At 38.9% G+C, this 13,948-nt stretch overlaps 1 protein-coding gene across 1 annotated transcript; it reads left to right on the forward strand.

Moving 5' to 3' along the window:
* Positions 1-2,157: 2,157 nt before the first annotated feature.
* Or4c102 (olfactory receptor family 4 subfamily C member 102) lies at positions 2,158-3,076 on the forward strand. The gene is given in 2 exon segments (NM_001000642.1): positions 2,158-2,564; positions 2,566-3,076. Coding segments are annotated over 2 exon segments (918 nt in total).
* Positions 3,077-13,948: the final 10,872 nt, after the last annotated feature.

Genomic DNA, 13,948 nt, shown 5'->3' on the forward strand with positions numbered 1-13,948 from the left:
TTTATTTACATTTCAAATGTTATTCGTGTTCCTGGTTTCCCAGCCATAAGCCTCTTGTCACATCCCCTTCTCCTTCTTCTATAAGGCTGTTACCCCCCATTTAGCCTCCCCTATCATTCTTCTAAAACTGGGGGTCCAGCCTTGGCCGGACCAAGGGCTTCTCCTTCCATTGGTGCCCAATAGAGCCATATGCAGCTGGAGCCATGGGTCTCTCCATGTATGGTCTTTGGGCAGTGGTCTAATCCTTGGGAAATCTGGTTGGTTGGCATAGTTGTTCTTATGGGGTTGCAAGTCCCTTCAGCTCCTTCATTCCTTTCTCTAATTCCTTCATTGGGGATCCCGTTCTCAGGTCAATCTTTTGCTGTTAGTATTTACCTCTGTATTTGACATGCTCTGTCTGTATCTCTCAGGAGACAGCTATATGCGGCTCCTCTCAGCATGTACTTCTTAGCTTCATCAATAATATCTAGTTTGGGTGGCTGTATATATTTATGGGTCAATGTGGGGCAGGCTCTGAATGGCTGTTCCGTTAATCTCTGCTCCAAACTTTGTCTCCATGTCCCCTCCTATGAATATTTTTTGTTTCCCTTTTTAAGAAGGACTGAAACATCTGCACTTTGGTGACCCTTCTTCTTGAGCTTCATGTGGTATGTGGATTATATCTTGGGTAATTCAATTTTTGGGCTAATATCCACTTATTTGTGAGTACATATTATGTGTGTTTTTCTTTGATTGGGTTACCTCACTCAAGACGATATTTTCTAGTTCCATCCATTTCCCTATGGATTTCATGAAGTCATTGATTTTTATACCTGAGTAGCATTCCATTGTGTAAAACATGAAGAAAAATTCAGTTCTGATTTAATATTGCTAATGATCTTACATTATTCATTTTTACTACAATTTTATATTAATCAACTGACTTAGAACATATGAAGTGATGAGATCACACACATTATAGATAAGGGCTTTTAGAAGTGAAAAAAGTTCTTAAGATATAATTTATTTTAAAAGTGTATTCATATATGAAATTTAGGATTAGAATACATATTCATATATATGTGCTATATAATATAAAATTATAATATTTCCTTTCTATAGGACTGTCAATGAATTTTACTACTAAATTTTTGAATGAAACAAGCAAAGGAATCATAAATTTATTTTAGAGGATAATTGTCATAATGAAATTATATAATTAATGTCATCTATTTCAAGTACTACATATTGACCTTGGAGAAATAATATAGATTGTAATTGATTTTAGCTTTAGAAGCAGAAATGCTGAATTCATATTTGACTTCAGTATTTTTCTTTGTATGAAATTTTGTATCACCTCCTGTCATCTTCCCAGCCTCATTTTCTAACCCCTAAAATGAAACAAACAAACAAAAAAAAAACTGTAAGACAACCAGTTTCATGAGGCATAGTAGAGACTCACTGATTAATCGAAATATGTAATGATGATATTAATATTCAAGTTTTATAAGGTAAATGTTTATATGAAATTGGAAAGTCCTTGATATTTGAATTTTCTCAAGGCTCTTAAACAAAAACATCGTAAATGTTCAATAAAAATATGGCATGAGAATAATGCAATACCCTTCCAAGTGCACATGAAATGCTAAGACAAGATGAACAGTCTACCTTCAAGTGTGCAAAAAGAGTTGTTTACATGTTCATGAGTTCTTACACATGCATGTTGTATTTATTGTGTGTAAAAATAAATGATGCAGACACCAAAAGTTGTGAGACATAGAATGACAAAAGACCAAACTAAGAGTGTGCTAAATCAGTTATTAAATACCTGTTAGCTGTCATATTCTAGTAGTCAATATTTTTTTCAATATTTAATTCTATAACATTCCTAGGAATATGTACTACTTAGTTAAGAATTCCCAAGTTGTTCAAGCAGAAAATACCAGGACACCGTTGTATGTATTCATAAGAATCAAAGCTGATGCTCGTTCCAAAGTCCTGAAACTATAGTCAAATTGTAATTTTAGTTGTTGGCTTCTACATAAACGGATGGAGAGTATGTGTGTCAGGAAGATGTAAGCTATGAAGAAAAAGATGTCTTCAACGCTGTGAAATGACTCTTTCAATGTAATATTCCTTTTGCAGATTCTCCAGGTCTATTTTTTCCTACTTACAAAAATGATGAATAAAAACAATGTGACAGAGTTTATTCTGTTGGGAATTACAAGTGATCCAGAGCTGAGGAAAATGCTGTCTGTGCTGTTTCTAATTATGTACATGACCACGATCTTTGGAAATCTTCTCATTGTGGTTACCATAACCAGAAGCCCGAGTCTGAGGTCACCCATGTATTTTTTCCTTTTATCTCTGTCACTCATGGATGTCACTTACTCTTCTGTCATTGCTCCTAAGTTGATTATTGACTCCCTTTCTGAAAGGACTATTGTGTCATTTGAAGGTTGCATGGCCCAGTTATTTGCAGAACACTTTTTTGGTGGAGTGGGCATCATCCTTCTCATTGTGATGGCCTATGATCGCTATGTTGCCATCTGTAAGCCTCTGCACTACACAAAAATCATGACTCCTCGTGTGCTGCTTGATGGTAGGAGGGGCTTGGGTAGGAGGATCTATGCATGCAACCATTCAGCTTCTTTTTATGTATCAAATACCATTCTGTAGCCCAAATATTATTGACCACTTCATGTGTGATTTGTTTCCATTGCTGAAACTGGCCTGCATGGATACATATATCTTGGGTCTTTTAGTAATTTTGAATAGTGGGGTGATGTGTGTTTCCATTTTCCTTATTCTCATTGCTTCCTACATTGTCATCCTATGCTCCCTTAAATCTTATAGTTCTGAAGGGAGACGCAAAGCTCTCTCTACATGTAGCTCACATTTTACAGTGGTTGTGTTGTTTTTTGTGCCATGTATTTTCTTATATATGAGGCCTGTGGTGACATTTCCAATAGACAAAGCAATGGCTGTGTCCTTTACAATTGTTGAACCAATGTTAAATCCTTTGATCTACACATTGAGAAATGCAGAGGTAAAATATGCTATAAAGAATATGTGTAGAAAACAGGGGTGCCACTAACTGTTAAGACAAGAATACATATTTCCTACAAAGACAGTGAAGATCTGTTTGCTCCACTAGTTCCCGTCCAATCTGCAAAAAAGTTCTTTGAAATATTGTTTATTTAAAAAATAGATAAAGCTATCTCTTGGTTTTCTAGTTTCCAGGACAACACTTAATCAAGATATTTGCTGATATATATTCTTCCTCACAATGAAGTACACACACAAACACACACACACACACACACACACACAAACAGGGAGAGAGAGAGAGAGAGAGAGAGAGAGAGAGAGAGAGAGAGAGAGAGAGGAGCAAGGGGGAGGGGAGGGGTGGAAAGGGAGACAGAGGTTGGGAGAGAGAGAGGAAAAGGGTGAAAACGAGAAAGAAAGAGGGTGAGAGAGAAAGGGAAGCTGAATAATAACTACTGTAGATATAACCCTGCCATATTCCAAATTGTATTACAGAACTATAATAACCAAAACAAAAATATTGGCGTACAAACCTCCGTGCTTATGTTTACACTAGAATGAAGTAGAAACAATGATGCAGACATTATTCCGTACACCAAGGAATACATAATATTTTTCATTGATATATTCACTTATTCACTTTACATCCTGATTGCAGCTCCCCTCTATTCTGTACTCCCTGTCCCATACTTACAAATTCCTTGCATTATCCATCCTGTTCTTAGAGAAACTCTCTTGTGTACCACACTGCCTGGGACATCAAGTCTCAAGAAGGCTAAGCACATTCTCTCCCATTGAGACCCAAGTAGGCATTTCATCTAGGAGATAAAGATCCAATGGCAGGCAATATAGTCAGAAATAACCTTCTGCTAAAGTTGTTAGGGGTGCCCATATGAACACCAAGATACACATCTGAGACAAATATGTATGGGTCCTAGATATAGCTCATATATGTTCGTTTTTGGTGGTGAATCTTGATAGGGCCAACATTAGTTGATGTAGGTCTTCTTGTAGAATAACTCAGTCTTATTTCACACTCACAAGACACCACATGCTCTGCCTGACCTTTGGCTGTGGCTTTCTGTATCTGCTTCCATCGCGTGCTGGATGAAGCCTCTCGGAAGATAGTTATACTAGGCTCCTATCTATATGTGTGGCAAAGTATCATTAATAGTGCCAGGGTTTGTTCTTTTCCACTCACTGGATCTAAATTTGGGCCAGTCATTAGTTATCCAGCCTCTCAATTTCTGCTCCATCATTATCCCTGTACAACTTGTAGGCAGGACAAAATTAGGGTCAAAGGTTTTGTGGGTGGGTAGATGCTCCTTGTGGTGCTTCGAATATACTTGGTCTAGGGAGTGGCAGTACTAGAATGTCTGGCCTTGTTGGAATCCATGTGACCCTGTTGGAGAAAGTATGTCACTGTGGGTATGGTCTGTAAGAGACCCTCCTCCAGGCCACGTGGGAGCCAATCTTCTCTTAGCTCCTCCAGCACTATGCCTCCCTGGATACTGCCATGCTTCATACTATGTTGACAATAACCCAAACCTCATAATAAGTAAGCCAGCCCCTATTAACTGTTGTCCTTTAGGAGTTACCTTGGTTGTGGTATCTTTTCCCAGCAGTAAAACCCTAACTAAGACAGCCATTCTTTTTGTGGAAGTCTCACCTGGCTATAGAAGGTGGTCAGTTCTATGTCCATATCCACAGTTTCTAAAAGTCTCAGCTAGGGTTGCATCCAATAGATTCCTATGAGCCTCCCTCATCCCTGGTCCTTGGCTAGTCTAATAGATTCTCTCCACAAATTTCTATTCTCACTCCAAGCCCTGTCCCACCCTCACTGTCCCCACACCAAATTTTCTTCAGCAATCTCCTCCTTACCCCCACAGCCGCACAGTTCCTCTCTTTATTTACCTCTTATGACTATTTTATCTCCCCCTCTTAGTGAGATTCACACATCCTCTTAAGTCCTCTTTATTACTTAGTTTTTTGGGGCCTGTGAGTTGTAGCATGTTTATTTTGTACTTCATGGCTAATATCCATTTATAATTGAATACCTATCATATGTGCCTGCCGCGGTCGGCAATCTTGGAGGTTCCAAGGATCCCCGGGGGACCCCTGTTGAGGACACGCGTGGAGCGGAGACGGGATGGCGAACAGAGACACAGACACAGAGAGAGTGTGGTCAGTTGTTGCAACTTTACTGAGAGAGCATCAGACATTTATACACAATTTTCATTGCATAACAATCTTGGACCACGGCCAAGAACATTTGATTTTTCTGCAAAAAGTTATAGCTTGCTATTTTTTTCAGACGAGCCGCAGTCAGCCAGCCTAGTCTAGTTTTCCGTTTGTCACATCAAGGAGGAAGTTTCAGGGGACCGCAAGTCTGGCATATCTTACGCCATCAGGTCTGTGCATCTAGTTCTATCGCTCTAGTTAACCCTTTGATCCCATCTTTGTTAGTCCTGTAGATGTACATCCAAGGCTTGGGGCAATAATATTGCATGCCTGATCCCTGTCTAAAGTATCTGATGATCTGTGACCTTACCTCCCATTTCTCTTCTTCTGAGAGCACACACCAAGGAGGACGGGCTCTTGCCAATCTTTCTGACCAAGGCAGTGACAAATACCTGACCCTATATCCATCCTTAGTAACCCACCTATCAAAATTCAAATCATATTCTCCAGTATATGGTAATGGAGCATCCGTTGGTCGATGCACATATGGTCCCCTGTAAGTACCTGGTTGCCACCACCTGTTTCTATACTCTGTAAAATATTCATAGCCGACCCAAAGCTCAAGGAATCATTTCTCAACAGTTCTACCAACACCCTAATAGAAGAAGCATCACTATCCTTATAAGTATAATTCTTTGCTAAATCTTATATTTCCTTATCTATAAGAGAAGACATAATCTGCAACCTTGGAGTCCCTGTCATCAGAGGCTCTGTCTGCTGTAAAGAGGAAGCAGGAAAGCTTGTGGTATTAGTGATCAAAAATAGATCACGACCTTCTGTCCTATTATTAAAGGAAGTCTCTGTCTTGCCAAGATCATATTCAGAATCAAACAAAGAAAAAATAAAGAAATAAGTGCTGACAACGATCTTTCCCATGACCCAGATGCCCGTCAGCCCAGAGCCAAGTTTGCAGCAGGGGGCAAGTCCAGGTGCACATCTTCTTGGAGTCTGCCGCATGCAAGCAGGGGGCTTAACCACGTGTGGTGCGAACCCTCGAACCGGCTCCCACTCAGGCGTCATGTCTGCCCCAGAGCTCGGTTATCTCTGCTGCAGGCGCGGCATGTGCCATTTTGCGTCTGGATTATCTCAATCAGTATGATTTTTATTTTTACTTCCCTCCATTTACCTGCAAATTTTATGATGTCTTTGTTTTTAATAGCTGCACAGTATTCTATTTTATAAATGTACTACATTTGCTTTATCCATTTATTGAATTAGTGATATCACAGTTTTTCCAGTCTCTGGTTATTTTGAATACAGCTGCTATGAATATACTTGAGCAAAAGTCTTTGATGTATAGTGGGGAATCTTTTGGGTATATACCCAGGAAAGGTACAGCTGGGTCTTAGTGTAGCAAATAGTGAATTCAAGACAGCAATCAGACCATTGAAAGCATGAGCAGCTCCATTTGGTGAATAGATAAGAGAGACAATGGGTATTGATTTTACAGGACTATCATCCCAATATAGTAGGGCAAGCCATACCAAGAAGTCTAAGAAATCAAAACGCCTGATGATTTAATTGTAGTGAATTATGCCATTTCCAAAGAAATTGTATGGCTAGAATATTCAGAGCTCAAAGTAGTAGGCACACTGACTCTTGAGAATATATTGTTCATTGAAGAGAACAAACAGGTTCTGCTTGCTATGAACCTTAAAGTTTTCCAGGATGTTGCAGCCACTGTGGAAATGGCAAACATATGTCAGAGTACTGCAGATCTAAGAGAAACATAGGAAGCAACTTCTTGCCTTGGTAAATGAACAGAGGCACTTGTCAGCTTGAGGTCCCACAGAAAGTAATATGAGCTGCTTTCCTTTGGTTAGCCAGAAGGAACCAAGCAGACAAGAAAATCAAAATTAAATATATATGTTCTTACAATGCTAGAGAAAGGAGTGAAGTTTGGATCTAGCCACAGATATGCGTCTTACCTTATCCCAAAGTTGAATGTTATAAGTTACTTATATACATTTATGGTACTTTACCATATGGAAGAGTGAGAATAATCTTGGGAAGGAGCTGCTTAATGTCTCAAGATTTTATTGAGCATCCCAGTGTAGTAGATGGTGATAGCGAGAAAGAAGTTAAAATCATGGCATGTGTGAGGAAGGAAATCCAAATTGATACAGGGATAGAATTGCTTAATTGTTGTTTCCTTACATCAAAGGCAAGGCCACTCCAATAGAAAGGACAGGAGCTTTGGAAGTACAGAAAAACTTATGTTCTGGAAAACAATGGTTAAGGATCAGAGATCCGAATTAATGGAACAAATGAATAGTGTTTGTGTAGAATGTTTGGTATATACAGGAGCTAATGTTAATATTCTTTTTTTTCATTTAATTATATATATAATGTTATCCTCTTTCCCTGTTTCCCCTCCAGAAACCTATTATCCCATCCCCTCAACCCTGCTTCTGTGAAAGTGCTTCCTCAACCACCCACCCACTCCCTCCAATCTCCCTGCCCTGACATTCCTCTACACTAGGACATCTAGAATTCACAGGACCAAGGTTCACTCCTCCCATTGATGCCTGAAAAGTCCATCCTCATCTACAAATGTGGATAAAGCCATGGGTCCATCCTTGTGTACTCTTGAAATGGTGCTTTAGTCTCTGGGAGATCTGTGGTGTCCGGTTGGTTGGTTGATATTTTTGTAATTATGGGGTTGCAAAGTCTGTCAGCTACTCAGTTCTTTCTGTAACTCCTCAGTTGGGGACCCCGTTTTTAGTTCAATGGTTGCCTGTAAGCATCTGCCTCTGTATTTGTCAGGCACTGGCAGAACCTCTCAGGAGAGATCTATATCAGTCTCCTGTTAGCATGCACTTCTTGACATTAGCAATCTTGTCTGGATTTGCTGTCTGTATATAAAATCGATTCCCCCATCTGGGCAGTCTCTGGATGGCCTTTCCTTCAGTCCCTGCTCCATACTTTGTCTCCATATTTCCTCCTGTGAATATTTTTTTCCTCTTTCGAAGAAGGTGTGAAGCATCCACACTTTGGTCTTCCTTCTTCTTTAACTTCATGTGGTCTGTGAATTATATCTTGATTATTCCAAGCTTTTGGGCTAATACTACTAATCAGTGAGTATACAGCATGTGTGTTCTTTTGTGACTGGATTACCTCACTCAGGATGATATTTTCTAGTTCCATCCATTTGCCTATTCTTTCTTAAAAGTATTGGAATCAAGATTGGCCACTTCATAGGATTTAAAAACAGTTTATAGGAATTGGTAAAATATCAGGTATAAGACAAAGTATCTAACGGATTAACTGTGTGGGACTAGAAGGTGGAACAAGAACATTGAAACATTATGAGGGTGACACCCATAAATTTATGGGGAAGGGATTTTTACAACAATGGGGTATGCAAACTAACATTCCTGCAATTCCAGGGAAAGCTAATAAGAAAATTATTTGTGGTGGGGAGATACTCCTAGGAAAGATATTGATCCAGGTGATTGAGAAAAATCACAAGGTGTGCCCATGATCCAAATCAGGACAACACAGAGATCAATTTTTCAAATTTATAAAAGGGACCACTTCTGACATTCTCACAGCTTTGCCAATAAAATTGTTATCAAACAAACCTGTATGGCAAGAACAGTGTCACAAAATAAAAGGAAAATTGCAAGTACTTGAGCAATTGGTAAAAGTAATCTGAAGGCCCAACATATAGAAGAGTCTACCAGGCCATTGAGTTCTTATGTGTTTGCTATAAAAAAAATCAGGAAAATGGATTATGACAACAGATATAAAAAAAGGTTATAAAGTAATTCAGCTAGTGATTCCTTACAGCCTTGACTTCCTGAAGGACATAGCTACATTTTCCTTGGATGCTACAAGGTATGCTCTGGGGCCATGATCCTAATAGACAATACGGTAAAGCAAAGCAATGCATGTGAGAAAGAACAAAGATGGAACAGTGTGGAACAATGATTCTCAAACTTTTTAATACAGAGAACTTTTAATATAGTTCCTCAGGTTGTGGTGGTCCCCAACATAAATTATTCTTGTTGATGTATGTATGTATGTATGTATGTATGTATGTATGTATGTATGTATTTTTTTTACACTCCAGATTTCATTCGCCTCATGGTCCATCCCTTTATTGTTCCACATTCCATACCCCCCACAATCCCCTTTCCAGTCTCAACCATGATGTCCCCACCCCACCCAACCCTCCAGACCTCTAAACTTCCTGGGCCTCCAGTCTCTTGAGAGTTACATGCATCTTCTCTGACTGAATCCAGACATGGGAGTCCTCTGCTTTATATGTGCTGTAGGCATCAATTCAGGTGGTGTATGCTCCCTAGCTGAGGAGGAGGGCAATCCTGTAGAAGGACCAGCAGTCTCAATTAACCTGGACCCCCAAGATATCTTATTGATACTCTATAACTGTAATTTTGTTAGTTACAAATGAAAATGAAAATATCTGATACAAAGATATCTGATATGTGAATCCAGTGGGGGTCACAACCTGCAGGTTGAGAATCAGTAGTTTGTAGGGAGGAAAGGGAAGAAGGAAATGATTTATATTATAATCTCAAATAAAAGATACAATTTGAAAAACTTAAAAAAAATATATCATATGAGTAATTCCTATGACCTTAACAATAACTACACTCCAAGCACGACTCTATGGATACAGTATTGACCCATGTGCACTACACTAAAAGTACTTCATAATTTGTTTAATTTAATCAGGAACATGTCTGATCACCACTTAGCAACTTTGAGCTACATTAAATCCACATTAGCAATGCACAGTGTGTTAGTTAGAAACACTGATAATTCCTCAACTAAAGACAGTTAAGTAGGGATTTAGGGATCAATGAATTAGAAATATTAATGATATTTTTCAGGTAAACCTTACAACTTAACCTTGCAGAGCTCAGAAGACATAATCATAAAAATATTGAGAAAGTTTGTGACTGAGAGGATGGACCTTGAATGTTTCTATTATCACTCTTTCTTGTTACATTGGTCTTACTATAGAAAAACATTACAGAAATGGAAAATATAAATGCAAACTTAATAATGAAGTTTAAGTCCCAGGCATCAAAAGAAAATATTCATCCTCCAAAGGATGGATCCTCCATTGTTTATGTGACTAAGAGAGTTGAAACAGAAAATAGAAAATGAAATAGCTTTCTGACTCATCTCATTTTAAAAAAATTGCTAGGCAAAGAGGCAGTAATCAATTAGTACCAAACTACTATGGAGAGGAGGTGTATAACAGTGGTGTGATTATAGTTTCAACTAGTTAGATATCTCCAATATGGTTTTTATTTATTATTTCATCAAGTTCTCATCATAAATGACTATTTTATTTTTCATGTTGTAAATGCTCTATATGGAGTAATTATAAAATATATGTCTAATTCTTTTCTTTTTTGTGTAAGTAACTGATTTTTTTTGTTTTGTTTTTTATTTTTTTGGTTGGTTTTGTCTGTTTTTTAAATTTTATTTTTCTTGGGTATTGTTGGGCACCATCTGTTGTTGTAAAAATATAAAACAAATAAAGTATCATTGTCTTATACCCCGCTAGGTCCACACCACAGTGTCCCAAGATATCTGCTAGATATCTTGGCGGAAACACATCCCAGCCGCATGCTTTCCTACACTTAAACCCTCACATAAAAGAAGACACAACACAATAATCTTAGATCCAATTGGTAAGATATAATTGCCCACTTAAACATACAAAGCCTGGTATTATCCATTCCTTGAGAACAGTAATAACAACCTGTAAATACAGAGAGCAGAATCTGAACATCACCTGCCATCTTGTCCTGCCAAGGCTCTCAGCCACTCTCTCCCTGCTGTCTCTTCCTCTCTCTTTGTCTTTGTACTTGCCCCTCACCTGTACTTTACAAATTCAATGGGGAAAAGGATCTGGTCAAGTCACCTGATTCCTGAGTATGTGACTAGGCAGCTGTCCCTGGGGGAGTGGAATTAGCATCAAAATACAGGTAACTTCAGGGCAAACCACAACAGGGTATTTTATGCATTTACATTTCAAATGTTATCTCCTTTTCCCACTCTCATATACCTCTTCCCACTTCCCCTGATTCTATGACTATGCTTCCACAACCACAAACACACTTCCATCTCAATTCCCTACTTTGGGAAAACAAGTATTCAGCAGACAAAGGGTTTTTTTTTCTCCTATTAATGCTGGACAATGTCATTCTCTACTACTTATGTGGCCAGAGTCATGAGTCTTTGCAAAGGCATACATTGGTTGGTGGCTTAGTCCAGGGGAGCTCTGTTCCTATATTTCCTCCCATGAGCATTTTGTTCTCCCTTCCCATATTTCGGTCTTCCTTCTTCTTGAGCTTCATATAATTTGTGAATTTTTTTCCTAGGTATTCCAAACTTTTGGGTTGAAAAAGCGTACCCCAAAACGGGGAGCCGCGTCTCTCGCTCCAATCGCGGGGTGGGGTGCCCCCAGGAATCACGAGTAGCCATTCTTGCTGTAACAGCAAGAGGTAGCTTTTACTAACGAGATCCCGGTCTTAGCGGGATCCCAGGTCGACACGTATCTCACACAGGAGACAGAGGAATCGACCCCGAGCTTCCAAACTCAGGGGTTTATATAGGGGAGGTAAGGGGCATTCGTGCGGTTACACATGATTGGTCAATTCAAATGGTGCACAGTTACTTTCAGCGCGAAATTACATCAGCAAGGAGTATGTGTTATCTAGCAGCTCGGCAGGCAGGTAGGGTGGCTCATCTCACTCAGGGGGGTGAAGGAAGGGGAGGGGGTGGCTACGGATGGTCAGTGTCCTTGGGGCTGATAGCTGGTTTGGCAAGTCCTATCTCTGGCTCTCCCTCAGGCACGTCTGGCCCTGCACATCCAGGCTCTGACAATGAGCAACCTTTATGAAACTCTAGTTCTGCACATTCGGGCTCTGACAATGAGTAACCTTTATGAAACTGTAGTTCTACAGGGCTAATACTACTAATCAGTGAGTATACACCATGTGTGTTCTTTTGTGACTGGATTACCTCACTCAGGATGATATTTTCCATATATATATATATATATATATGGTTGCTATGAGCATAGTAAGCATGTGTTTTGTTGTATGTTGAGCATCTTTTGGGTGTATGGCCAGGTGAGGAATAGTTGAGTCCTTTGGTAGTATTATATCCGTGTTTCAGAGGAACTGCCAGAATGATTTCCAGAGTGGTTGTACCAGCTTGCAATCCCACCAACAATGGAGGAGTGTTCCTCTTTCTCCAGCATCTGTTGTCGCATGAGTTTTTGACCTTAGCCATTCTGAGTGCTGTGACAGTTGTTTTGATTTGCATTTTCCTTATGACTAAGGATGTTAAACAGTTTTAGGTGATTCTCAGCCATTCAGTACTCCTTTGTTAAGAATTTTTGCTCAGCTCTGTACCCAATATTTTAATAGGATTATTAGATTCTCTCGAGTCTAACTTCTTCTGTTCTTTGTATATATTAGATATTATTCCTCTATTGGACTTGTAAAGAACTTTTCACAATCTGTTGATTGTTGTTTTTTCTATTGACAGAGTCATTTGCCTTACAGATGCTTTTCAGTTTTTTTGAGGTCCAGTTTGGAGATTCTTGATCTTAGAGTGTAAGCCATTGGTATTCTGTTCAGGAAATTTTCCCCTGTGCTTGTATGTTCGAGGCTCTTCCCCACTCTCCTATTACTTTTAGAGTAGCTGGGTTTATGTGATGGTCTTTGATCCACTTGGACTTCAGCTATATACAAGAAGATAAGAATGGGTCAGTTTTCATTCTTCTACATCCAGGTGAATCAGCACCATTTGTTGAAAATGCCTTTTTCCATATGATAGATTTAGCTCCATGCCAAAGATCAAATGACAATACACGTGTGGGTTCATTTCTGAGTCTTCAATTTTATTCCATTGATTTATCTGCCTGTATCTGTACCAATACCATGCAGTTTTTATCACGATTGCTCTATAATACAACTTGATAGCAGGGATGGTGATTCCCCCATAAGTTTTTATTGTTGAGAATAGTTTTCATTATCCTGTGATTTTTGTTATCCCAAATGAATTTGCAAAAGGCACTTTCTATCTCTATGAAAAATTGGTTGGGCTTTGGATGAGGATTGAATTGAATCTGTAGATTGTTCTCAGCAAGACATTCATTTTTACTATATTAATCCTGCCGAACCATGAATATGGAAGATCTTTCCAGCTTTTGAGATCATCTTTGATTTCTTTCTTCAGAGTTGAAGTTCCTCACATAAAGATCTTTCACTTGCTTGCTTTGAGCCACACCAAAATACTTTATAATATTTGTGGCAATTGTGAAGAGGGTACTTTCCCTAATTTCTTTCTCAGCCTGTTTATCCTTTGAGTAGAGGAAGGCTACCAATTTGTTTGAGTTAATTTTATATCCAACCACTTTGCTGAAGTTGTTTATCAGTTGTATGAGTTCTCTAGAAGTATTTTTAGGGCCATTTAACTCTAGCATAATACCTGCAAATGGTAATATTTTGACCTCTTTTCCAATTCGTATCTCTTAGACCACTTTTTGTTGTCTAATTGCTCTGTCTAGGATTTCATGTACTTTTTTGAATAGGTAAGGAGAGAGTAGGCAGTCCTTTCTAGTCCCTGATTTTAGGTGAATTGTTCAAGTTTCTCTCCATTTGTTTGATGTTGGCTACTGGTTTGC

The sequence above is a fragment of the Rattus norvegicus genome, chromosome 3 (genome assembly GCF_021556685.1).
Source record: "Rattus norvegicus strain SHRSP/BbbUtx chromosome 3, alternate assembly SHRSP_T2T, whole genome shotgun sequence".
In the NCBI taxonomy this organism is placed as follows: Eukaryota; Metazoa; Chordata; class Mammalia; order Rodentia; family Muridae; genus Rattus; species Rattus norvegicus.